Genomic DNA, 27,932 nt, shown 5'->3' on the forward strand with positions numbered 1-27,932 from the left:
TTGTATCTGATTAACTTATTATTTGTTATGTCTTTCTCATTACCATGAGGACTTAGTTCCAAAAACGGTCCAAATACTGTCCAATAAACTGCACACATATGTCTGTCATGGTGGGACAGGAAAGGCTCCCAAACAACAGGTTGGCATGGAGAAAGTTTCTGATGAGATCTAATGAGAGCTGGTGACCCCAAGATGCCACTATGTCTGTGTCTGTGCTCACCGAACCAGAACACAGAGGCATGCATCCAAAAGAGGACAGTATATAGTTAAAAGTTCTATATCAAGACTTTTTTTTCCCTCACTATCGGATATGAAATCGGACTAAACTGTTCCTGTTTTAGGTCAGGTAAGGTTAACATTACTTGTATTTCCTGTTTGGGGTTGGGGGAACTCTCTTTCAATTCAGAAGTTTAGAAAACAAATCCTGAATATTTGGTGGAATTGCCGCTTAAAGTGACTTTGGTGAAATGTTTTGGGTATGCTTCCAAAAGTTTGATGAATGTCGTCCAGTTTCCTTTGACAGGACTGGTGAAACGGAGCTAGGTTTGTAGGTCCCCTTAATTGCACAGTTCTTCAGCTCTGCTCATGCATTTTCTTTGTGGCTGAGATCATGGCTTTGTGATTGATGACAATTCGAAAACCATTGACTTTAAGTAGATTTCCTCTCCAGAAACCAGGGTTGTTGTTCTTTTTCTTTTCTTTTTTTTTTTTTTCTTTTTTGTAGTTTTCTTCCTATGTGTTTCCACTGCAGCAACCGGGACCAAATCATATCGCTCTGTTGGGGAGATAATACTTTTTGGAGTGAGCCTGAACTACTGGTGGATCTTTGTGTTGGGAGGGTGCAAAATATTTCCAAACCATTATGTTTCACTCATCTCCTTGTTCATACCCTCTGCATTTTGAACAATTTTTCTGTCAACTTTAGATTATGCAGTACTTTTGTTTGTAAACACAACATATGAACCTGGTCACCCATAAAGAATGTTAAAGAGTTTTACAGATTTTGCATTCAAATCTGTCAACTTCAGTAGAAATATCTAGCTTTCACTTTGGATACAAAAAAAGAGAGTAACACTGTTATCAAAGGCTTTTTTGAGAGATTTCACCAGGGTAAACTGGGGAATTTTTTTTAGTGTTTACATTTTAACATACGGATTAAAGCAATTGTGGGTACCCAGTATTGTTGACCACTCACCGTACCATGTTTTGTAGGTGATTATTCTTCCCACAACATTTTGCAATCTTTAATTACAAAAGATCTCTGGATTATTAAAAAACTTATTCTGAGTTAAATCTGGTTTTATTTCTTCTACAGAGTTTAACATCCATGCAACCTGCTTTACCTTTCTTTAAACAGTCAATTTTAAGCCTTGTTGGAGCTTTGTGTTTTCCCGTCTCTTGCGGTAAGGAGTTCGTATTGACACAGTTCATTTCAAAATGTATTTCTAGTGACACATTTTTATGCTATTTAACAATACGCAGCCGCCTGAGATTAGTGCATTTTTTTTCTTCACTGTTTATTCACATCCTGGACTGCACAGGCTGTGGTGGGCACAGATCTGTGTACTCAGGTCGCAGCAGAGCTCCTCAGGGAGAAAACCTGCTCAGCATCGGGGGATGTGATCTACAAAAATGACTTCAGACTCAACAATGGAAACACACACACAAACCCCAGAGTATATAAATGCTTCCAGGAAGTTAAGGTGTTCAGGAACCCATATTTAAAGCACACCCTTAGTTGTCCTTAAGCCAGCATTTACTTATTTGGTTGCATGCTTTGGCTTATTGTCCATTTGAAAGACCACAAGCTTCAATTTCCTGGTTGTCTTGACATGTTGCTTAAGTATTTATATGATATTATTCTTTCAATCTATTTTATGAAGTGCACCAGTCCCTCCTGCAGCAAAACATCTTGCCTGGATTATTCTCTTGTTTCCCCATGATGTCACACTAGAAAGAAGTGTGTTTGAGATGTACTTTAAAATACAACCACAGGTCCACCTCCAGTTAACTTGGAAAAGTAGAAAACCTTGACATCATCATTTAGGCTTTCTCAAATTGTAAGAGAAGACATCATGACCTTAGTATATGTAAACCTCTGACATTTTTTCTGACATAATTTAAGAAAATTCTAATATATATATATATATATATATATATATATATATATATATATATATATATATATATATATATACCTAAAAATAAATTATTCTGGTATTTAGCCAATAATAATTTAGTTTGATTTAAAGTCACTGATGAAAGAAGGTTATATGTGTTTTTATTGTGTCTGAAAATATTTAGTTTCAATCGATATATGTTGCATCTTTTAATGATGAACTGTAATTTAAAATCAACTTTACAGCATCGCTGTATTCAACATAGACTTAACAAAACATTTAATTTCATTATTGGCAACAAACTTGCGAGCAGTCAAAAAAGATAGAACCAAACATTTAAAGTTTCCACATGGTGGAATGTATCTTTTGATTATTTTTTATTTTAGCATAATTTTGTTATGGAAGGGAAACAAATTGATGTCCATCCATGCTACTTGGCATCTTGTAGCATTGTGAAACAACAATATTCACTGAAGCAATGAAACAAAAATAATTTTCATCAGCTGAGCTTTTAATGTATAACAACAGTAAAAAGTGATTTTTTTTTTTACTTGCAAAATAGGAGTGTCTTTATGTACAGTATTTATACAGTAATATATTGTTTAAAAAAAATTACAGTTTAAACATGACAGTTTATTGCACAACACATTTATAAATTATCGCCGTCAAACCACACATGAAACAGATGAATTCCATAATATTTTAACACGTAACAGGAAATGTATTTAGTTATTTTTTTCTTATTTTTACGTTATTTTTCTATAATAACAGAAACTGAGGTCCTGCGAGGAGTGTCAAACCTCCCCAGAATACTGAAATGGTCAAATCAGCAGTGCAAAAGAGAAGACTGAGCGTGATTGTTAATGAAACAGCCTGAAGCACTGAAAAATCTTCGTCTGGCGTCATCGCAACGGGTGAAACGATCAAAAGTAAAAACCGTAAACCGAAGTGATGTCCGGAAAGACTTTTCGTCCTTCATGATGGTCATTGGTTCAATGTTCAGAAATGACACTGAACCTACAGCAGCACTGAAACTAAAGCAGCCAGGTCCAACGTATACTGGAAAGCAAAAATTAACAAGTTTGGCTTCCTGCAGTCTCTTAAAAAGGTATTGGCCCCCTTTTCAGATTTCTTCTATTTTGCTTTTTTGTCACGCTTAAATGTTTCAGAGCAACAAGCAAATTTAATCATTAGAAAAATATTCTGTATGTCCATTGTCTTCTGCTTATCTGAGATTGGATCTCAGGGGTAAAAGGTTCAGGAAGGAAACCCAGACATCTCTTTTCCCATCGAAATCCTCCAGCTAATTCCTAGGGATCCCAAGGTGTTCCCAGGCCAGACGGGATATATAGTCCCTCCAGCAAATTAGAAAAGGATAACCCGAATAAATACAAAAATACAGTTTTCAGATGAACATTTTATTTAGTAACAGAAACCAACCTGGCCCTATGTGTAAAACTACTGGCCCACTGAACCTAGTAAGTGGTTGTGCCAGCATTTGCGGTAACTCACAGTGAGTCATTTATACCGCTGGGAAAATTGAATTAATTCTTCTTTGCAAAATTAATTTAACTTAGGCATATTAGAGGGTTGTCAGACACGAACAGCCTGTTTAAGCTCATGCCACAGCATCTCAATTGGATTTAAAGTGGACTAGTCACGTACTATGACTTTACCAATTTCTACGCCAGTAGCTCTCTCTGGTTGCATACAAAGGTTTTTTCAATCAAATTGGCATATTACATTTTATTTCTGTTTTACACTTTGTTTTTGCTCTATATTATGTTAAAGAACAAAGAACGTTTGTGTAGGTTTACCAAAACCAGACCGTATGACTGATTGTACAATATTGCTCATGCTTACAATGAGTAAACAAGGAGAAGCAATGGAGCCCACACACATATACGACGTTATAATGACTAAATAACTAATGTATATGTTCATTCTTAATGCCAGTAGCTCTAGTTTGTACTATGAATTAAAGTATTTCTGATTCTGATTCTGATTGGTACACGTCCAGCACATGAATGAGGCATCATCTCCAAATCTCTCTACTTCCAATATGGAGTGACGTCAACGTGCGATTTAGCCCTCAACAAGGTATCTACATCTCTATGTCTGTGATGGAGCCTAGCGAGTCAACAATGTCCAGCGGAGGTACGAAAAGAAAGAATGAGTAACCCTCACTCTGTAAATAGGGTCGGTGTACAACCACAGCGAGCTGTCACTGTACCCTGAGGCGTTGTAGGACGGGTTACTGTCGCTGCTTCATTTGTCGCCATCTTGCTTTGTGATAGTTCCGCGGTACTACCAGCAGATGGCTAAACAATGTTCACGTCTCGTGACCGCAATCGGAGCAAAATTATTTTTAGGCTCAAAAAGGACTAAGTAAGTATCAGAACAAATTCTGGGGAAAATAGAAGGAAAAAAAAGCTGCACACATGTTTGTTGTCTGTTGTTTGTTGTGTGTCCTCTAGCTTAGAGTATGCCCTGAAACGAACTTCACCACAGTAACACGCGGTGACAATAAAGAATCTTGAACTCTTGCCGCATAAGTTACTGTTTTACTTGAAGATGTTGACATGTTTTTTTTAATCTTTTTATGTCCAAAAATGTTATTTGGCCACTCAAAACCACAAATTTGTTTTGCCATTCCAACAGTTTAAAGTTGGACATGTTGCTTCGCTTTGAATCAATTCTCCTGCTGCATAAGTCAAGTGTACTTTATCTTAATGTCCTAAACTGATGACAGAACTTGCTTTCAGGATTTTTTTTTAGATTATCCCCAGACCATCAGGCTGCCACCATAATTTTAAATGCAAAATTTAATTTAGTTTTTTCTAAATAATGTCCCTTTTGTGGGAGAGTTATTGCGATGCCTTGGAAGCTTGATGTTTATGCCATTTTTTTTACTCAGCTTCAGTGACCTTAACTGGGGCAGGTGATCTAATAGAATAATATTTCATGGCATAATGTTTTGCTTTATGAGACTGTTTAGTCTACTTCATGTTGCCAGGAAGGTTCTGTTTAAATGATACTAAAAACAGATAATTCATAGATTAACAAAGGGTTAATTATATTTTCACTGTGCTAGTGCCCCCCCTTCCCAAAATGAAATAATTGTTAGAAAACGTTTTCTTTTTTGTATTTAATCAGGTTGTTATCTTTGATATTGAATTTTGTTTGATTGTTTTAAACATTTGAGTGTAATAAATAAGTAAAAAGAGAAGACATTTGTAAGGGGCAAATACCTTTTCAGAGTACAGTGGGTTGAAACACAAAAAACACATTTTAAAAGGATCAAAAGCTGATCCAAACACAGATTTCATTAATTAAATAGTCACTCTGTTTACAGAATATAAATACGCCTGCTCAGCACTAATCTAAAGCTCCTCTCACAAAAATCCTGTGCAGCTTTTCAGAAAACTTTCATTTTCACATCAAGCTCAAGTAAGATGCTATAGTGAGAAGAAATCAATAAATCATCAAGGCCTTTATCTAACTTAATCTGCCCAGGTTACATGACATGAGCTGCAGGTGTTTTTAATATCCTGTAAACTGGGTGCATTTCAAGTATTACGCTTCATGTAAACAATAACCGATGAAAAGCGAAGGGTGGGGGGGTGCCGTGGGCCAAAGTTAGGCCAAACTGATCCGCGATCAACCTTAAAACATCATTAATCATGCTTTCTGCAACAGTTCAATTAGGCCTCCACTTATCTTTGAATGGCTGAATTAGTGCTCTATAGATCACGGTAAAAAATGGCCTATCTCAAACGAGATCTCTTCCGTACAATGTCATGTTTTATTAATAGCCTTGACACGAGCATTTAACTTGAATGAATCACGAGATGCAGTATATTTGGCACTAAAAGCCAGGAAGTGGGCCCAAAATATCTCCATATATATTAAAAACGGGAGGCTCTTCGAGTCGGGTTATTAAACAAGTGGGACTCTTACCTTGTCAGTGAGAGATTGTACTGCTTTCGGAGGCTAGAGGTTCAGCAAATCGTCTCTGACTGAAGCATAACACTGCACATCTTTTAAAAGCCCACAGCAAAGGCTTGAGAACACAAAGTTACACGTCTCTGCTCAGAATGGCTACAAATAGCAACGTCACTCCAAGTCAGTCACACGAATAACGGTCCTTCAACTCAGACGTATAAAACGTACTTTGAGTCACGTCTCAGCCGACGCGCCGTCCCTTTAAATTGGCTCCTGTCTTCGTCGAGCTCCTCCAGTGGCTTTAGCGTTGAGTCATTCTCTTATTAAGCACTGTTCTCTGCAGAGCTCACGCTGGTGCCTCGCAGTATAAGCACCAACTACAAAGAAGAACCATTTTCCCAGTGGACAGGAATTGGCAGTAAAATCTGCAACTGATGACGGCCTAAATCCTTTTTCTCTCCGTTATGTGTTTTAGAAGTTGAATGTTTTCTTGTTGGAGCTTCTTCGAAGAAAAAAAAAAACAAAAAAACGTGACACTGGTTTTAATAGTCTTTGCTTTGGGATGCTCTGTTGCGTGATGTGCGCCACGGTTTGTGTATGTGTGTGTGTGTGTGTGTGTGTGTTTACACAGTAAGATAAATCTGCAATCTCTCTGTGTATACTGTGTGAGTGCATGTGATTATGATCACACATGCACATATGGGAGCGCGGATGTCCACGTCAGAGGAACATGTGTGTTGAATGTTTCAAACTCCGCCGTTACACTTTGATTTGTGGTGTTATATGTTGCAGTGTGGACATTCTCAATGTTCATTTGTCTTGGGATTCCCCCCCCCCCCACCCTCCCCATATCTTAGTGTGTATGTCTCAGCTCTCAGGAGACATAGCAAATATGATCTGCTCCACTTTATATGCCAGCTTCTGCTTCTGGGCTTGTTCGTCTTGCTCCAGTGCCTCAATGATCTGGAACACACAAGCAGAAGTCACAAAAATGGAATTACCAGGTAAACCAAGTACACGATGTGTGTTGTTGGTCAGCTGAGTGAATTAGACTGATTTGCATAGAAATGTTGGAATTTCAAAATCAACAGTCTCTAATTATAACTACCAGCAATGCTACATTTTAGAAGTAAGTAAAATTTGCTTTACTTTGGGAGCACAGATGTGTTTAAATAATTTTTTTTGGATTTAATACAAATGTAGTAATTGTCATGGTTTAGTTTTGATTCGGCTTTTGTTGCCATTGGTTTTCGGTTTTTCCACCTTGTTTTAGTTTTAGTTAGGGTTTAACTTTATTTATTGTTTTTAGTTTCTCCTTCCCCTCACTTCAGCCTTCCCTTCCACCCAGCCTTCACTTCACTCTCCTTGCAGTCAGTCACACCTGTTAGTAATTATTCAGTCAGATGCATGTCACCTGTTAGTCTTCCTATTTAAACCTCCCTCTGCCTCACTTTAGTGCTGGTCCGTCTTCTGAATCATCCACTCCACGCCAGTCCTCGTCCTTGCCTTGGTTTCGGATTTAAGGTTAGTTTGCCACGTTGAAAGACTTTGTGCCTCACCATTGTTCCTGGGAGGTTCTGCTCTGTGTTCTGGTGTCCCCAGTGATTTGCTAACCTGACTAGCCGCTCTGAGAAGGCTCTGCTCTGTGCCACCCCGCTCAGCGTTCTTGGACTCTCTCTCCTGGCCGTCAGCCTCTGCCTTCACCTGCACCCCTGAGCCGTTGTATTCCTGCACCTCTGGTTACATCTTCCATCAGTCATCTACCCTTCAATAAACCTCTCAAACTTTTGTCCTGTGTGTGTTCTGAGTTCATCCATAAACAAATCCTGACAGTACGGACCAGCCAAAAGGATGAACTCAGACACCACATGGAACTTACCTGCAGGGGCTGACACCCCGGAGATCCGTGCATACCTGGACATGTGCGAACGCCTGATGAAAGAGAGGTACGCCAGGATGGCTTCTGCCCAGGACCCTGCGCCGCCGATCAAGGCCGACTCCACTCCCCAGGTGTTCTACGTGGGCGTTGTTGCCGCTACCCCAGGGCACGAGAAGAGAAGCCGCAGATCCCTTCATCGCCTATGTCACCACCTCTATGACTCGCAGCTGGCTCCCCGAGTAAAGCTCAATGTCCCATCCATCAGAGCCCCACATGTCGAGGAGGACCAGCTGTGGAGCTTCTATTACGGTGACCGGGACGACCTTCTTCCCCGTGGGCCTGCAGCCACCCCTCTGACAGCCTCTGTACCCCCGTCTGGCTCCTCCCGGCTAGGACGCCGGGCACTCCGACGCTTTAAGGCCTCCGAAGACTCGCTTCCGCTCAGGTCCCGTGAGGGGGTTCAGGAGGACCCGCCCTCTGAAGCCTGTAGCCCGGCAGCGTCCGAGGTAGCTGAAGAGATGGTTCCGCCTCCACCCGAAAGCTCCGCTCTGCCGGCCACCGTAAGCTCCGCTCCGCCGGCCACCGTAAGCTCCGCTCTGCCGGCCACCGTAGGCTCCGCTCTGCCGGCCTCTGAAGGCTTCGCTCTGCCGGCCGCTGAAAGCTCCGCTCCGCCGGCCGACGTAGGCTCCGCTCTGCCGGCCACCGTAAGCTCCGCTCTGCCGGCCTCTGAAAGCTCCGCTCTGCCGGCCACCGTAAGCTCCGCTCTGCCGGCCACCGTAGGCTCCGCTCTGCCGGCCTCTGAAAGCTTCGCTCTGCCGGCCTCTGAAAGCTTCGCTCTGCCGGCCGCTGAAAGCTCCGCTCCGCCGGTCGACGCAGATCAGCCCGAGGCCTCCGAGGGAGCCGCCTTGCCTCAGGCCGAGGCCTCCGTGGGATCCGTTTTGCCTCAGGCCGAGGCCTCCGTGGGATCCGTTTTGCCTCAGGCCGAGGCCTCCGAGGGATCAGTTTTGCCTCAGGCCGAGGCCTCCGAGGGAGTAGTTTCGCCTCAGGCCGAGGCCTCCGAGGGAGTAGTTTCGCCTCAGGATGAGGCCTCCGAGGGAGTAGTTTCGCCTCAGGATGAGGCCTCCGAGGGAGTAGTTTCGCCTCAGGATGAGGCCTCCGAGGGAGTAGTTTCGCCTCAGGATGAGGCCTCCGAGGGAGTAGTTTCGCCTCAGGATGAGGCCTCCGAGGGAGTAGTTTCGCCTCAGGATGAGGCCTCCGAGGGAGTAGCTTCGCCTCAGGATGAGGCCTCCGAGGGAGTAGTTTCGCCTCAGGATGAGGCCTCCGAGGGAGTAGTTTCGCCTCAGGATGAGGCCTTAGTTGATGCTACTCCTATTTCTAGTTCGTCGTGCCGGGGTCGTCCTCCACGACGCCCGCACCAGACTTTCCTGTTCGGCCGGAGCCCAAGACTGCGGACTCCGGGCCGCTCAACTTTGCTTCGTCGGGGCCGTCCACAACGGCGCCCGCCTCTGACTTTCCTGCTCGGCCGGAGCCGCAGATTGCGGACTCCGGGCCGCTCGTCTTTGCCTCGTCGGGGCCGTCCACCACGGCGCCCGCTTTTGACTTTTCTGTTCGGCCGGAGCTGCCGACCGCGGTCTCCGGGCCGCTTGACTTTGCCTCGTCGGGGCCGCCCTCCTCGAGGGTTTTGTCGGGCGATGCTGCTTCGCCGCCTGCCTCGGCCTGGTCGACCTCCTCGAGGACTCTTTGTGGCTTAGCAGCCGTCTTTGCCTACGCCCTTAAGGCCAGTGCTTTCTGTTTTATTTTGTTTAAGCTCGGTGTTAGTTTTGATTGATTTAGAATTCCTCAGTTTAGAATTATTTAGGGGGTTCTTTGTTTTCTTAGAGTACTTAGTCTCTGTTTTGCTTTGTTTTTTCCTGCTCTGTTTTAGGAGTCTAGAATTTGCCTTAGTTTTCTAGGTTTGCCCAGCCTTGTCATTTTAGCTTTAGCTCTCTGGTTGTCACGTTAGTGTACTTGTTCAAGTCCTAGTTTTTCTTTTTTCCTTCATTCGTAGTTAGCTTTAGTTTCATTTTCTGCTTTAGTGTTTTGATTTTATGTCTTGCCTTAGTTTTTCTTTTGTGGTGTTATCCCTGCTCTAGTTTTGCCTTATTTTCTAGTTCTTGGTTTGATTCTTTATTTTTGTCCTGCGCTTTTAGTTTCCAGCGCTCCTTAGGTCTTAGCGCTCACTTAGATTTCTGGCCCTGAGCTGTTTCATGCTCCTTAGCTTTGGCTGGTTCGAGCTTCCTTGGTTTTTGTTTTGGCCTCTTAGTTCCTTAGTCCCCTGGCGTGTTAGGACGCCTTCTGTTTCTCGGTTCCCCGGCGTATTAGGACGCCCTCTGTTTCTCGGTTCTCTGGCGTGTTAGGACGCCCACTGATTCTTGGCTCTCTGGCGTGTTAGGACGCCCTCTGTTTCTCGGTTCCCCGGCGTGTTAGGGCGCCCTCTGATTCTTGGTTCCCCGGCGTGTTAGGACGCCCTCTGATTCTTGGTTCCCCGGCGTGTTAGGACGCCCTCTGATTCTTGGTTCCCCGGCGTGTTGGGACGCCCTCTGATTTTTGGTTCCCCGGCATGTTAGGATGCCCTCTGATTTGTGGTTCCCCAGCGTCTTAGGACGACCTCGGTTCCCCGGCGTGTTAGTACGCCCTCCGTTCTTGTTCCTTGGCATTTTAGATGTTCCTGCTTCCCTTGTGCCCCGGCGTTTCCCTCACGCCCCGGCGTTCTCTTCCCCGAGCCCCGGCGTTTCCCTCACGCCCCGGCCTGTTCTTCCCTCTGGCGTTGTTGTACGCCCGTTCTTCCCTCTGGCGTTGTCGTACGCCTGTTCTTCCCTCTGGCGTTGTCGTACGCCTGTTCTTCCCTCTGGCGTTGTCGTACGCCTGTTCTTCCCTCTGGCGTTGTCGTACGCCCGTTCTTCCCTTTGGCGCTGTCGTGCACCCGTTCCTTCCCTTTGGCGCTGTTGTGCGCCCGTTCCTTCCCTTTGGCGCTGTCGTGCGCCCGTTCCTTCCCTTTGGCGCTGTCGTGCGCCCGTTCCTTCCCTTTGGCGCTGTCGTGCGCCCGTTCCTTCCCTTTGGCGCTGTCGTGCGCCCGTTCCTTCCCTTTGGCGCTGTCGTGCGCCCGTTCCTTCCCTTTGGCGCTGTCGTGCGCCCGTTCCTTCCCTTTGGCGTTAAGTACGCCCGTTCCTTCCCTTTGGCGTTAAGTACGCCCGTTCTTCCCTTTGGCGCTGTTGTGCGCCCGTTCCTTCCCTTTGGCGCTGTCGTGCGCCCGTTCCTTCCCTTTGGCGCTGTCGTGCGCCCGTTCCTTCCCTTTGGCGTTAAGTACGCCCGTTCCTTCCCTTTGGCGCTGTCGTGCGCCCGTTCCTTCCCTTTAGCGCTGTCGTGCGCCCGTTCCTTCCCTTTGGCGCTGTCGCGCGCCTGTTCTCCCTCTGGCGTTAGCACGCCTACTTCTTCCCTCTGGCGTTAGTATGTCTGGCCTTGCCCGTTTTGCCTTGTGGCAATGTTCGCCTGACTTTCCTTGTGGCGATGTTTGCTTTTCAGCATCTGCTAGACGTTCTTGTTTTGCCTACCAGGGGTTGTTAGAGACCCCTTTTAGTCCGCTTTTGTTTTTCCTTTTGTTTCAGATCGCCCTGAGTGGGTAGTTTGGTTTTTTTTTGTTTGATTTTGGCCCACCATCCGTACCACCCTCCACCCACCCTGCTTTGATCTGTTTTGTTTGACCCTAGCCCGCCATCCGTACCACCCTCCACCCACCCTAGGTTGGTTGTTGTTTAGTTTGTTAGGCCGTCCGGAGACCGGCCTTGAGGGGGGGGTAATGTCATGGTTTAGTTTTGATTCGGCTTTTGTTGCCATTGGTTTTCGGTTTTTCCACCTTGTTTTAGTTTTAGTTAGGGTTTAACTTTATTTATTGTTTTTAGTTTCTCCTTCCCCTCACTTCAGCCTTCCCTTCCACCCAGCCTTCACTTCACTCTCCTTGCAGTCAGTCACACCTGTTAGTAATTATTCAGTCAGATGCATGTCACCTGTTAGTCTTCCTATTTAAACCTCCCTCTGCCTCACTTTAGTGCTGGTCCGTCTTCTGAATCATCCACTCCACGCCAGTCCTCGTCCTTGCCTTGGTTTCGGATTTAAGGTTAGTTTGCCACGTTGAAAGACTTTGTGCCTCACCATTGTTCCTGGGAGGTTCTGCTCTGTGTTCTGGTGTCCCCAGTGATTTGCTAACCTGACTAGCCGCTCTGAGAAGGCTCTGCTCTGTGCCACCCCGCTCAGCGTTCTTGGACTCTCTCTCCTGGCCGTCAGCCTCTGCCTTCACCTGCACCCCTGAGCCGTTGTATTCCTGCACCTCTGGTTACATCTTCCATCAGTCATCTACCCTTCAATAAACCTCTCAAACTTTTGTCCTGTGTGTGTTCTGAGTTCATCCATAAACAAATCCTGACAGTAATTAGTCATTTGTAAACCCTTAGGTTATGAGCTCTGGGCAATTTTAACTTGTGATTTTGAGTGTCTCTGACTAAATACAAACCAAGGAGTTAACCACAGATTAGATTTTTAATTCCAGGGCAGTCTATAAGAGACCAGACGGCTGTATTTTAGGACCATAAAATAATCCTTGGGCCAGATATTAAAGCATATTAGTGCATATGTTTTGGTGTACAACACTGACAAAAGCAGGAGTTGGTTGTTTCAATTTAGTAGCAGTTTCTGTGTTTTTGTTTCTAACTTTTTCAGGGCAGAACAACAAGCGATTCACCTTAAGACATTTTACTCCAAACAATTTAGTCCCACTTTGAAAACTGCTGATTTATAGTAATTTTTTATATCTCGACATTTTTGGTTTGATCAGGGATCACGATCTGTCATACAGGGACATCTCAGTAAATTACAATATGTGTTCCTACGAGGCTCATTTGTCTTATTAGAAGTACTTTTTGAAAATGACAACCTTTAAGCAATTAGCATAGTTTTTAAAATTGGTCTGATGCGATCTCCTTGTAAAAAAAATAATAATAATATATTTTCATTAGCTTGCTGCTGAATAGTTATCTTTGAGAGATTCTAGTTGTACATTTACTCTCTTATCAGGTCCCATGAACTTGTGATGGGAAATGTTTGGCTCCTCAGATGCTAAATGATTCAGCTTCAGCTGGTGCAGCTTTTTTTTTTCTTCTTAATCTGAGGCCTGCTGTGACAGGAAACAACACTGTGAACGCCAAATGAATCAGCGAAAACACTGAAGGTTCCAAGACGTAAACCCATATCGATTACAAAAACAAAATGTTCACAGCAAGCTGCAGAGAAGTAGAATTGGGTTACAACGCTACTGTCCCGCAACGGTAGGCACAACAGAATGATCCACTCTTCATATAAAATATGACAAATCTCACTTTCACTGTACCAACAGCTATCTGAAGCACCTCTCATTAGCGCCAGTCCAGTTTAAACATTAAACTGGACAACACTGATGCTCTTTTTTGGAAAGGTCAGACCAGACTCTACCAGCTAAGGAGACTAAGATCTCTTAGAGTGCAGGGGGCGCTACTGAAGACCTTTTTTTTTACTCATTGGTGACATCAGCCATCTTCCACGGTGTAGGTTGTTGGAGCAACAGTTTATCTACAGCTGAGCGGAAGCAGCTAGATAAGCTCATCGGTAAGGCCAGCTCTGTCTTAGGATGGTACCGTTGGACAAGCCCTCCCACCCCATGAATGCAGCTGTTGCACAGCAGGAGAGCTCCTTCAGTAACAGACTGCTGCATCCGAAATGCACAAAGGAGCATTATCGCAGATCCTTCCTCACAGTGAATGTTAGACATTTTTAACAATCACTTCTCCCAACAAACTCAACAGGGGCTTACAGCCCAGCTGCTTTTGCTTCCTTTTTTATTTTTTTCAAAATAATCTATTGCTGAACTATTTAACTGCTGAACTATAAACTGGACTCTGCACCACATTTGCACATTTGCATCATTGCATCTCTATCTAGCATACAAATGCTGCCGAACTTAGTTTTTAAATGCATTCTTGCACAAATGCCCTTTGCACAATCATTCTGCACATACAAATGGTTTTAAACTACTCACCTGCACACTGTGATCACACACTGTCTCTTTGTCCTGCATGGTTTACATTTCAATTTACTTTTAATCACTGCTGCACTTTATACTGTAATTTACTGTAATTTACCAGCTGTATGCAACAAAATTTCGTTCTGTACGCACTCTGTGCATACAAAATGACAAATAAAGTTGTCTGTCTATTACATTTTAGTTTTGTAGGTTTTAATTTGTTTTATAGATTTAAAAAGAACCATCCTACTCTGTTGCACACTTGTTTAATTTCTTGAGTATACTATTTTCAATAACTGTACAGTATTTATTCTTATGTTGTAAAGTTTCCCTTTGCTGCTGGTACACCTAAATTCCCTACTATGGAACAATAAAGGATCCTTCTATTCTATTGTATTCTATTCTACTCTATTCCTAGTTTATGATGTGTTGACAGGACCTCACCTCTTGGCTGTACTTGCTGACGTAAGCGTAGATCTCATGCAGGGCGCTGAGCACGTTGAACTCGCTGGAGTGCAGGCGAGCCTGTTCAGCCAGATAGGCATTCATATCCTGATCACTGATGGCAGGTAGGCGGTTGATGTCAGCATAGTACCTGAGAGGAAAAACCACACACACAGGGTCCACATCAAGAACACAGCCATGCGTGCCGCAGCTTTTCTCCTCATCTGGATTCAGACTGATGTTGTGAAAACCAGAGGGATGTTCAGGGACAAAGCAATGGGTACATCAGAGGTGTTTGGCAGAAAAATAAAGAATCGTGTCACTTAGAGGTTTGGCCTTTCAGCGATATAATCCCTGAGTTAAAAGAAACTTGATTTTCAATAGAGAATATGCAAGATATATAGATTAAAAATACACAATTAAAGACTAATAATTTTATAATAGTCTGGGTTTAGTTAATTTCCATTATTCGTTAAAAATTCAGAAATCTGACTCTCGCTTGATTGATTTCGTTCCACAGAGCTCCACACATCCATCTGGGATCGCTCCATTGGAGATGTATTTCAGAAGGAGGGGCCTTATCAAAAATCCTTGCATATGATTGGATAAACCTCTTGTCTGTCATCTTTACTTGCATGCTACTTCAACCGCTCACGTTAAAACCAACATTGAAACCGGAACTATTGTTTCCACTAACAAAAGCCTTCATAGCTGTTCACTGGTGTTCTTTTAAAGAATTAGTATTTGGTAGATTGGACAACACTAATGAAATAGCATCAGTGTTACAGGGTGATCAGATTTATCTAATGAAAACCGGGAACGTCTTTGATTTTGCTAACTAGGAGGGTGCAGAGTCTCTGTCGGCGGTGCGTTCGGCTCAACTTTCTTACTACAGCGGCAGGACATTGGCAGGACCGGGTAAATACCTCCTGCTGCGTTAAACTTCTTTACTCCATCATGACACACCAACATCGGGGATATTTCCAGGGACAGCTTTTGTGGGGGCAGGTCATCCAAAATGGGGACTCTGGGACATCTGGTTACCCTTAGTTCCTCACTGCGAGCTGCCATTGTTGTCTGAATCCAAACAATCGCTTCTTTGACATGTCAAATCTACGAAAATCCCACCCGGCAATCCTGATTGGCTCGTCCATTTTATGTGGTATTGAAATCCTTCTCAATGGCAGCGATACCAGATGGATGTGTAAAGCCGTGTGGAGCTCAGCGAGAGTCAGGTTAAACTAAACAAGAAAAAAAATAATAAGTGAAGTGTCTCTTGCATCTGCTTTAATAACCTTTACCTAAAGTTGTAGCAAGGATGAGGAAAATTTACCTTGATATAAAACAACAAAGCAATAAATCTGTAGATTTAGAGTACATCGGGTTTGGCAGGGTCCAGATTTTAATAATTTCAACAACTCAAACTGTTTACTTTGACCAGTAAAACAGATGTTAAACTAAACTGCTGTTAAAAAAATCTAAAAATGACTGGTATCTAGGAATTCAGAATAAATCGTTGTTGCGCTTTGCCAGTCAGCTGGCTGCAACAGGGTTTTCTACAACCCCTTGTTTCCAGCAAAGACAAATTTGACTAAAATTAAGTATTTCCAGTCACAAAACAACACTAGTTTTGTGAATGGCACCACCACTAATCGTTTTTTTTAGGTCGCACTGTGTTAAAACTACAGTTTGTGATCCAGGACCGGCATGCCTGTTGAGCTGACTACAAGCTAGCTGGCTAAGCAGAAAGCCCGACTAACTAACAGCGAAGACTAGTTTGTTTTAATTGTTATTCTACAAGGAGTGTAATCACAAAGAATAGTACATTCTGTGCAATAGGGATGTTTTATTAAAAACTATAACTCGGTTTAGCTGATGTTGATACTATACGTTTGCTTATGTGTATGTAAGAGCAGCCAGAATGGATGACATTATAACATCTGTTCCAATTAATAAAAAGAGTTAGAATACTTTAGGAACAGTAGGAAAATAGTATTTTATGTCTAACATAAAAGCAAGTAGATCATGTTGTATTGTTGTGAGCTGTGAAACTGTAGTAAATGTCTCCTACCTTGATAATCTCACGACTAACTGAAACACAACGAGTGACATTATTTAGTTTTATTTTTTCCTCCTGGGCAAATATGCACTCGGCCACACCGATGCTCACCTTTCCACCCAGCTTTTATAGTGGGGTATGTCCTTGGCATAGAGCAGCTTGGTGGAGGGCGAGTCTTTGCCCAAACGGTGTTCAGACGTTGAGCAAGAGTCCATAAAGGTCTGCGCCACCACTGACAGGCAGGCGTCGGTGATGCTGCTTTTATGGATGTCAAACACAAACTGGGGATTCTTGATTACATTCACCCAGAACCGCAGCGGGAGGCTGGAAATGTGAAAAGATATTGACAGAGTAAAATGAAAGGAATGGTGTGAACATTGCAAAGACGTGTGTGCAAAGAGAAATTAAACACTTCTCAAACATTAAAAGCTCCTTTTTGAATTTCAGTTGAATCAATCCTGCTTTGACTTTTATGTTTGACTTTAGTTATGAAAATGTGCATGTTAACCGTGGTAAAATCCCACAACTGTACAATGTTTTCCAAGAACAGTATAAAACTGGAAAGATCATTGAAGCATACGGTAAATATTAAAATCCCATCAAAATGTGTGATTCTAAAATCACAATATGAGGAACTTGGTGAATCAGGTACATTAAGAATGGAGGTAGAAATGTGCTCTCAAGACTGGCGGTGTTAATTATAGGTCTTGGATTAATGCTTTTTGTCCAACCTATAACCAATTGGCAACAGTATGATTTGAATGTCAGAAAGACTTTAGTTTCTAATGTTACATTTGTTTTTTTTTAACTGATCAGCAATAATTAAGAACATCACAATATTACTGTCTACTAACTTTTATCATTTGACAATATCAAACAAAATGTTGTTCTGCAGCTGTTATATTCTGACATTTAGTAGATGTCCTCCAATGAAATTTTATTTAAGATGTTTGAAAGACCTTTGCAAAAGTCTGGGTTGTGTCCAGTGGAGGCTGGACACAACCCAGGACACTGCCCTCCCTAGATGTGAAGGGGTAAAGTCAAAATATATATAGATTTTAAAAGTATTATTAATGTCAGTTTTTACTTAATAGTACATGGCTACATGTGATAAGAATTATTAAAACACTTCTACTAATTGACTATATCAATTGACTCTATCATTTAACAGTGCATTTCCACCAACAGAACGTATCACTTCTCTTGTTCTACACTTGTGGGGCTGTGACTCAAGGAGCCCTACAAGTGTAGCGAAATAACCAATCGTATACTGTTGCTAGGGAAAATGTATAAATATTTGGCCAATCAGCATCGCCAAAATTAATAGGTTTGGGGCTCCTGGAGTCGTAGCCCTAGCTGCACAGTGATAGGTGCACACGAGCTACATCCGCGCTACATCCGGGTCACGGTGGTCGGCAAAACAGTACTGTTTTCGCCTACCAGTATGACAAAACGGGTGAATTAGAGCGTACTTTAAGTTTATTTTTGGAATCTAAACAATGCCTACGACTTGTTGTGCTCCCAGTTCCACACAGAGGCACTCCAAATCGTTGCGTATGTTTCTTTCGTTTACCGAAGGACGAAGAAAGAAATGGATAATTTCAATGAAAAGGATGCAGGATGCCAATCGACTGTAGGAGCCATCATACCATGACAGAATTTGCAGTCTACACTACATCTCCGGTAAATACAACTTAATTTTGCCCTAGTCATTGTTCTACTTAAATCATTGTATAAATAAAAAATTAGGATACATATTTAAGTCAAGACGTAAATGTTTGTTTCGTAATAATATACGTACATGTACAATGTATGCAAACCCTCTGGCATGAGTCTCTGAAAAGGATTAATAAGACAAAACCACGAAAAATAATCCTTTGTGAACAATGTTTTTTTTATTTATTAAATACTTATTGTGGAATCGTAGTAATTTTTCGACTTTTAATTTAAATGCATGTACTGGGTTAGGCAGGGAAATCTATTGGCCAGCCCCACCAAGATTTTTTTCACCAGCTGCCACTAGTTGTGTCTAATTAATAACAGGACTGTTAAAAAGATTAATTGGATTAATTAGATTTCTATAGACTGCTATAAATCAAAGTGATGAACAGCATCCAAACACACACATTCAGCAAAACAGTAGGATCTGTGAGTTTGGTAACATTTCTAGTTCATAAATGTAACATGGATTATGAGTAAAACACGGAATGAGAGATCACAAACTCTAAAATCGGTGCAAGCAACCCGAAACAGCAAAGTTTTAGATTCTCAGCTTTAAAATCAACTTTTAATTTGGAGTACGTGTGACGCGTCTCTCACCAGTTGCTCTTCCACGTGTGGCGAACGTCCATATCATGGATGCCGTGTCTGTCGGCCTGCTCATCGAGGAAGTCAAACATGTATTTGATCGCGAGGGGAAGAGCGGTGCCTCTGCACACGGTGCTGAACAAAGTCTCGAATAGGTCGTCCACAAATTTCTGTAATGTACCCTGTAGAAAACGTCAGGAGAAACTTAAGACAGAGATTCAGCGTTTTTGCTTCTGCTGCCTATTTGCATGTAATATTGTGGTTTTTCGGCAGGACAAGGTGCACAATACGTTCAGATTGACATCAGGGTCAGAAAAACAAAGAAACAGAAAACATACTTGAAGCAGGAAAAAATTAAAATCCATTTCAGTTTGCCGTTTCCATAGTTACCATGCTTAAAAAACACAACATTTGGTCTACAGCAGAAAGTATTGCACAATAAATGGCTTAAACGTTGCACTCTGTGTTTTACTACTAATTACAGTTTTTTTTAAACGGAGACGAGCTTTATATTCGGTTGATGATGTTCACTGCCTCGCCGTGTCATGACGCTGATGGTCAGCAACTGTTGGCTTAAAAAAAAATAATTTGAGTTTGTCCTACATGAAAGTGTAGCTAGTTTAGCATTGATGATTTGGCAAAAAAACAGTAATAGGTGTGAGGGAGAAAGGGATGGACAGTAAATTGTATTTTGTCTGATTATAGAGCTAATATTTTATGCAGGTTTAATTTCATCTTTTTTTTTTCTTTGCAACAGTGCCGTGGAAAAAAGTATTCATCCCCTGTGGCATTTTTCATGTTCTGCTGCCTCACAATATGGAATTAAAACGGATGCTTGAGACATTGCACCACAACTTTGAAGCTGTATAATAACAATAACGCCCATTTCTCAAGGCCAAATGGCTCCAGCTCCTTTAGGTTGGGTTGTTTTTCGCTTGTGAAAAGCATCCTTCAAGTCTAACCATTGTCAGCGAGATTGAAGTCAGGACTTTGACTAGGCCAAATCTAAACAAATTTTGATCTTTTGTCATAAACCACTGTGTCGCTTTAGCAGTTTTCTACAGGTGATTGTCCTGCTGGAAGATAAATTTCAGTCCCAGTCTTGAATCACATGCGGACTGACATATGTTTTGCTCTTGAATATTCCTGTATTTAGCACCAGGCATCTTTCCCTGGACTCAGACCAGTTTCCCCATCCCCGCTGCTGAGAAACAACCCCCACAGCTGCTGCTGCCACCACCATATTTCACAGTGGGGAAGGTGTTCTTGGCATGATGTCATATGTTACGCTGGCCCCAGGCATACCGTGTTCCTTGGATGAATGAACATTTTTATTTTAGTCCTATCTGACAAGAGCACCTTCTTCCATTCATAACGTTTAGTAAGCAATTGCTTTGTTCAGGCCACTCCCCCATAGAGCCCAGCTCTATAGAATGTCCAGCTTAACGTGGTCCTATGGAAAATACTCCCATCTCAGCTTTGGATGTCTGTAACTGCTCGAAGGTTAGCTTTGGTCTCAGTGCTGCCTCTCTGATTAATGCGCTGCCTGCCTGGTCTGTGAGTTCTGGTGAGCCGCCTTCTCTTGGCAGGTTTGTTGTGGTACCGCGTGCTTCCTATTTGAAGATGATGGATCTGATAATGTTGTGGAGAAACATCAAAGATTTTGATATTTTTTCATAACCCCACTCTGACTTGTATTTCCCAACAACATTGCCCATGACTTGTTTGGAGCGCTCCTTGGCCTTCGTGATGTGATGCCTCCTGCTGAGTGGTGTCGTTCAGAAAAGGCATGTATGCTCACACTTAGCTTGCAAACAGGTGGACTCTATTCTGCTAATTATGCAAATTCTGAAGGTAATTGTTTGCATCAGATCTTTTTAGGGGCTTCATAGCAAAGCGGTGAATGCATATGCTGGGGTTTGCCATTGTCATCAACTAGATTTTTTAGGAATGAATGATTAGTTAATATCATGGACAATCCTTATAATACTATACTGTAAAGATGTAATACTGCTAACTACTAAAGTTCCAATGCCCATTTTTTATAATCTCTTATTTACAAATGATTAAGAGATAAAAAAAAAACATGCTTAGAATGAGATTAACATGGTATCTTCGTCTCCTATGGGGCACCTTTGTTGCCAGCAGCCTCGTCAGGTAGATCTCGGACACCATCTTGCTTCCTCGCTCGCCCTCCTTCTGGTCGCCGTGGTCATGGTTCTTGACTAAATGCCAAACTTTGACGCCGCTCTCCAGGTCAGGAGTCAGCATAGGCACACGGGAGTGAGGGCTGTCGGGGCTGGTGGGGGTGGAGCGGAATGGCACATCCATACCTAGGTTGACAAATATGATATTCATAAAAAAAAGTTCCTAAATACAGACCAAATTTAAACACGTTTTTGTGCAAACAAAGACTTGAATATCTGTTTAATAGATATGAATATAACGTGGGGTGTTATAATTGTAATGTCCACCTAAGCAGGTGGGACGTGTTTAGAACGTATAATCAGCTGTGCCCATTAGTTCATTTGTTGTTGTTGCAGTGCCAAAGGTACATGTGTATTTGCTGAAGTGTTCCTACCCTGCAGTTATGTTTCTTTTTACTACAGTAGAAGACTAAAAAAACTCTATTGTACGTCTACATTTAAATCAAATCAGACAAATAAACACATTTAATCCCTTTGAGTTTCCAGATCATGGAAATGTCTATCAAATCTGCAAAACTAACAGAGTTGCAATGCTTAAAAAAAAAAAACGACTCTACTGTCAGCTGGATGACTATAAGATAGCGGTGTTTGTTTTACTGACCATATCTGCTGATACTGCGTGGGAAGCTGGCTGACGAGGGAATGATGAAAGAGGACATCTGTTTGGGCACCAAGGCCACCACACAGCGATCAGATACCTGGGAGACAAAGAAGCAGCGTTATGAAATTTTGCCTTGCAGATACTGCTCAAAAGCAGCAATCAGAAGAATTTAAAGCATTGTCAGCGCCACAAGACCAAGGACCAGATTTAGTTTTTTCTATTATGATTCAGAGAGGAGTAAATACTGTAGCCCTCCGTGGGTTTTTGGAAGGCTGGCCTTCAGTGACGATGACCACTCCACATTAACAGCAGAGGAAGCTATGAAAGAGACCAGACACTCTATATTGAAGGTCATGTTGAATGCAATTGTTATTGCACAAACTGTCATGTTAACTTATACAATATTGCCAATAATACGTTGCACTGGAGTCTGCCTGAGGTAGGCGAAATGTAAAGTATTAAAGTAAGCCGGTGTCTGTTAAAACTTAAAGTTTCTGTTCTCAGTTCTTTCCTAGCTTGTTCCTTTAAGATTAATTAATACTACAACAACAAGATTGATTCTGATTTTTTTTTGTGCACGAAAGGGTTCCTGGAAATGACTAAAATGTTCGCTGAAACGCCGCTCTGCTTGTATCACAGATTTGGCTCACACATTGGACGGCTTAGCAACAAGACAAACATTTCCTCACCTCACATAAGTATCGATAATGAAAGGAAATTTCCCCTTCTTCACCCCTGTCAGTACAGACTTTTTGGAAGTTTTTTTTTGTTTTTGTTGGTCTGTATTAAAGTAAAAGACTTGCTGAAATGTCAGCTGTGCAAAGAGGACCTAAAGTGAGTCATGTCATCGACAAAGAAGAATAAAGTCAGTGACCTGTGTATTAAGACTTGGGGGGGGGGGGGGGGGGGCATATGCTGAAGATGACACACAAGTGCAGGTTTCTATGACTGATGGGCTGATTCACTTGTTTTGTATTAACCAGGATTGCTTAGAATGTGATGCTGTTGCAGCTGCAGCTAAAATCCTCCAACTCCCACTAAAAATGTGGTTTATTGGCAAGATGTACACACTAGTAGCAGTGTGCAATAAACAAATCAATCCAGAAGTAAGATTTCAGGGGATTCCTCCAAATTAAAAACAAAATGCCACTTTTATTGACTGCTGCAGTCTTGAAATGTTTCAACCGCTTCACGACAAGAATCTTTAGGATATTATCTTTTTGTTGTTATAACCTGTCACTAAGGTGATGTATAGCCAGCTCCTGAGGAATCTAAGCCCACTCCCCCCAGGATTTTCTGATACTTGATTGAATCCGTGTTGGCCTCCACATGCTGCAGAGTTCAACGCACGAGGAACCAAAGCAGCCTCGGCGCATCACATATCCTCGGCCACGCTTTGCTGAAGGCACGTTTGTGCTTTTCAGCATATGCTTCATTCTTCCTCCTCCAGACATGCTGCTGATCCATACACCTGAAAAACTCTAGTTTTGAGTTATTGCTCCACAGAACAACTCCTTAAGCTTCTTTGATTTATTTATAAAGTTGTGAGCAAACTAAAGCTGACTTTTCTTGTGCTTTTGGGTCAGCAGTGGTGTACGCCTCAGAGTTCATTCAGCGTTTATTATGCGCCTTATCCCGGACACAGAAAAACCTACATGGCTGTTGCCACCAAGCATTGCAGATTCATTTTCTGAAATTTGCAGACAATTATCTTAGCTCAACTTTATTTGAAACATACCACCTGTTGTGAGAAGTCTAGACCAGTCCGAGACTATTCAGGGATCAAATGATTTTGAGTCTGCAATAGTTATCAAAAGGAGGATTTAAGTTTGAATTTTGATTAACACATTTTACTCAATATCAATCAATATTTAAACTTCTCTTGTATAATTTATTCTATACACCTGATTTGCATTAGGTGTTGAACAATTTCAAACGGCATCATAAACTGGTGGTGCTTTTGATGAGCATCCGTTCTCTGTTCTCTGACATCTTCTAGATTTACAAACTCAATGATTTGTCTAAAAAAGTAAATAATAATAAATCAGGATAAACACAACATTTTTTGTAACTTTACTCCCACACCTGGTAGTGCATGAGTGTGTTGAGTCTCTTCCAGTCGCCTTCTATCTTTGTCGTGATGTCCTCATCCTGCAGGACCACCCGAGCTGTTCTGCCCTGCCGCCACTCTGTGGGGAAAACACATTTAAAGGCCACAAATTGCTGTTATTTTGTGTAATGTGCACGGTATACCTCTCCCATGTCGGAGACACATGTCCCCCCTTGTGTGAAATGGAGCTTGCACTACCCCTGAGGTCATAATATCTTTGCGCGCTATGTTTATTCCTTAAAAATGTGCAAGCTGTCAAGTGATGCAGGCAAAGATGTCAACACGACGGTCTCTTCTCCTTGACAATTACCTGTTGGTATACTGTGAACTAAATGAAAGGACACAGCGTCTCTCCTCGACTCACCTGGAGCAATGAGACACATCCTCCCTAAATCCCTAACCTGTATAAAGCCCCTGAAGGTGTAAAACTACATGCCCAAAGCACTATCAGGCGCAACCAAGAGGGGGTTCTATTTACTCTGTGTGAAGGTGCATGCCACCTGAATTTGTGCCGCATCACTCAGTATCAGGTGACATGCCGTGGGTGTAAGCCTTCATGGAGTAGTTCTGTCAAAAAGGTTTAATGTCACCGTTGGAGTGTTCCTGTGATTGCGGCTGCAAGGGGGTCTGGGGAGGGTGCAGAGACAAAGGAGGCGCCCTTTGCTGATGTCAAGCATTCTCTGTAATTTGTGTCAACGTGGTCGCTGTCAGGCGAGCCTTCGCCGCTTTTGACGTTACTCCAACAGGTTGTGCCGCGGTTGATTCTCGTTCGGAGTGGAAATGCAGGAAAACGGCCGTTGTGATTAAAAGAACTCTCTGGCGCAAACTCACCAAGGTCCATGTCAGTAGCTCGTGGTCGTGTAGAGTACGGCATGTTTTTGTACACAGCATCCAGGATCTTCTCCTTCACCTGGGTAATGGTGTCACAGTTGAGCACCTTGACTGGGATCTCTGGGCTGTTCTCATTGTCGGGGTTCACACAGCTCAGCGTCTGGAGATCCAGGAGAGAGAGATAGAGAGAGAGAGAGAGAGAGAGAGAGAGAGAGAGAGAGAGGTGTTGCTTGGGAGGTCCTTTCATTACCTGCTCTTCACCAAAATGTCCTGGTGGAGAGCATCCTGGCTTGAAATGTAATTTCACACCTCCAGGATGTGACTGTGCAGCTCTGGCAGCAGCATTAAACAAGTAATGAGACAGAGCCTCTCACACCCTCCGACACGGCGATCAGAGAGGTGTCATCTTGTCGCTGGCTGGCCCTGCTCTGCAGCTGAAGCCAGAGGGGGAATTCTGATTCTTGACGGGCTGCTGGAGGAATCCAGCCAGCTCCGTTTGAATAGAAATGTAAAGGACAGAGACATGCATTTGGCCCGAACGCTTGATTTTAGTGATTAGCGTGGACGAAATTAGCAATTTGGCAGTGTCTTTACGCCTAATTATATTCAACAGTTTGAATGTATAAAGCTGCCTTTTTAATTTTTCATTCACATTTGAGCTGGAGAGGGAATCAAGGAAAAGCTTTTGCGCCGGATGAAAACAGAGTATCAGGAGGCTCTGTTATACCGGTATGATTCTTGATTCTTCCCAGAGGAACATGATTTCTAAAGATCAGTGTCCTTCTGAATGATAATCCTCATCCCAAATCAGTCAGCAATGGTTTGATATGCCAACACCCTCATTTATGGGAATAGTCTTTATATATATACCATATTCTTCGGACTATAAGGCACATTTAAAATCCTATTTTTTTTTTAAAGTTTTGGTTTGCCATATAATCCAGTGCACCTTATATATTATTACTGACCAATTTTATGTGGTACAATGCGCTCAACTGTCTGTTAAAACGTGTAAGTACGACTTTGGTTAGCAACGATGGATAGCTCCGCTAAATGGATAGTCAGATCATTACGGTACACTGCGTCACTACATGATCAGACCCCTGAGCTGTCTACAAGACTGCCTGACTGTAATGTCTAAACTAGAAGTGCATTCATCTAAAGACCCCCGCATACTCGGGCGTAGTTCATTCCCCGGAGATCCGCAGGTATAGGTACGTGCAGAGCAAATTTTTTACATCCGCGTACACGGTGTCGCACTATAAACTTCTCAGAGACAAGAAGTCTTCACATTGAACTGTTTTCTATGTGACACCGAGCTTGATACACTGAGCTGCTCCAAGCAGGCGGTCTCCAGGACGCAGCGTCACATCTCTCTCTGTTCTCACTGACAGGTGGGAGTCTGCTGAAAAAGAAACGACTCTAGGTGCTCAGCTAGCTAATCTCACTTTTTACCATCCGTTCCGCCGCTTCGTCCCACTGGCAGAAAGTGTGGGAATTGTAGGGATTTGCCACAATAAATGTAGGCAACAGTACGCTGGACTGTGAAGGTAAAACGTCCGCCGAGTCAGCGTCGAGTCCACCAAGCTCACAGTATGCGCACAGTATGTCCGAATATGTGGCCGCCTTTAGGCAGCCTGGAGTACGCGCTAGCAACAATAAACCTAGTAGATTAATTCAATATAAAAGTTATGTTTATTTTGGGTTTATGTTAGAAACAGGGCAGTGTAGTCCAACTACTCTGTCCTCCTAACAGAGACGGATAGAGACGTGAAGGGGAGGTTTGAAATTACACGCTTGAGAAGAATATTTAGTGCACCTTATAATCCGGTACGTCTTACATGTGGACAAAGATGCACAAAGACACGTCCGAAAAATATCGTATACTTTTATCTACCATTTTAGCTTTTATTGTTTAGCTTCTCACTGTATCCTACTGTCATGACTGTTATACGTCATATCAGTGCCGCCACACTTTTTAGCCTCAAAGAACGTGAGAATAAACAAAAATGGTCATGTCAAAAATAAACATTTTTGACATGACCAAAGAAGAATCTTTGTATCTGGTGAACTTTTTCTGTGTTACTTCATTAGTTTTTTTTTTTGTAATTATCCTCTTATGCCACTATCCTCTTTTTTAATCAATGTTTCCTGGCATTTTATAGACACATGCCATTCACTCTAATAAAACTCCTTTTAAAGGGAAACAGACCCACACCTTAACTCATCCCCCACCATACTTAACAATGATCAGGTGGTGCTTTTTGCTGTATTTATCCTTTGTTTTACACCACATCCTTCCGGAGCGTTTTCTTCTAAAAATCTCAGTCTCCGCCACCCCCAGGAGGCATTCACCAACCCTCGGCCCATACTGGGTCTGTTGACAACTAACACGAGTGGAATGGAGTGGAGCCCGGCCGAGCGGAACCAAGCAGGCGAATTAAACGGGGCTTTTGTCACATTTCACCAAAAATCAAACGGTTGTGGGCAAATACCAGGAGGGTTAAGTAATCTCTACATGCTTATGTTTGTGATTATAGGACAGAAAAGGCTTTTTCCTAGCAGGCCTCCCAAATGACCCGTTGGCATATTCATAGCATCTTATGGAGACTTGGGCATCCCAGGAGTCCTTTCTTAGCAGCATTTATCCAACAGGCAGCTTCGGGGGGTTTCTTCCTTCCCTTACCATCTTTCTCTCTAAAGATAAACCTGGGCACTTGTCCAGCTTCGTATTTCACAGTTTCAGTGAGTTCAAATGTTCTAATTTTAGCTCTGACTGCAAATATATATATATTGCAAACGGTTAATTTCTTGTAGCTGTTTCATGACTTGTGAAGATCAGCACACAGCTGTTTCACTTGAATCCCACGTATTTTAAATACACTGACCTTTACGCAAAGTAAAGGGTGTCATTTTTGAATATTAGAGTTTAGTTTATTTGTATTTAAGCTCAAATAATATCTCCAAATGTGTATTGAGACTGGAGCTGCTTATAGAGCCTAAAACACTTATTTGCATCCAAGCACATTTCATATTTTCATTTAATTTGTCCTCTGCAGTGATATTTTTTTTTATTGAAAACTGCATTTGAAACTGCGAGGGTTTTTTTCCAATAGCTCAAAAAAATTGAATACAGACTAAACTGCCGACTTTTTTTCTTCATGAATCCCTTTGTGACTCACCAGCGTCTTGTATTCAATCTGCTGCCGGATGAGTTTGTCTTCACTGAGGGAATAGCGAGCCTCCCCTGTGATGGAGTCTATGGGGCCCTTCTCCATTTGCTGTTTGATGGCACAGAACAGCATGAACAGGGGCTCGCCGGCGCACTCCTTTGTTTTGGA

General features: G+C 42.7%; 1 protein-coding gene across 1 annotated transcript in view; it reads right to left on the minus strand.

The window, feature by feature from the left end:
• Positions 1 to 2,610: 2,610 nt before the first annotated feature.
• Positions 2,611 to 27,932, minus strand: part of LOC105928059 (plexin-A2) — a gene marked incomplete in the record, with an annotated part of 103,043 nt that continues 77,721 nt past the window's right edge. Inside the window, 9 exon segments of the mRNA XM_036151373.1 lie at positions 2,611 to 7,028; positions 14,477 to 14,627; positions 16,647 to 16,859; positions 18,855 to 19,024; positions 20,976 to 21,175; positions 21,651 to 21,747; positions 23,736 to 23,839; positions 24,592 to 24,751; positions 27,774 to 27,920. Coding sequence (XP_036007266.1) covers positions 6,933 to 7,028; positions 14,477 to 14,627; positions 16,647 to 16,859; positions 18,855 to 19,024; positions 20,976 to 21,175; positions 21,651 to 21,747; positions 23,736 to 23,839; positions 24,592 to 24,751; positions 27,774 to 27,920 — 1,338 coding nt within the window.

The sequence above is a fragment of the Fundulus heteroclitus genome, chromosome 20, assembly GCF_011125445.2.
Source record: "Fundulus heteroclitus isolate FHET01 chromosome 20, MU-UCD_Fhet_4.1, whole genome shotgun sequence".
In the NCBI taxonomy this organism is placed as follows: Eukaryota; Metazoa; Chordata; class Actinopteri; order Cyprinodontiformes; family Fundulidae; genus Fundulus; species Fundulus heteroclitus.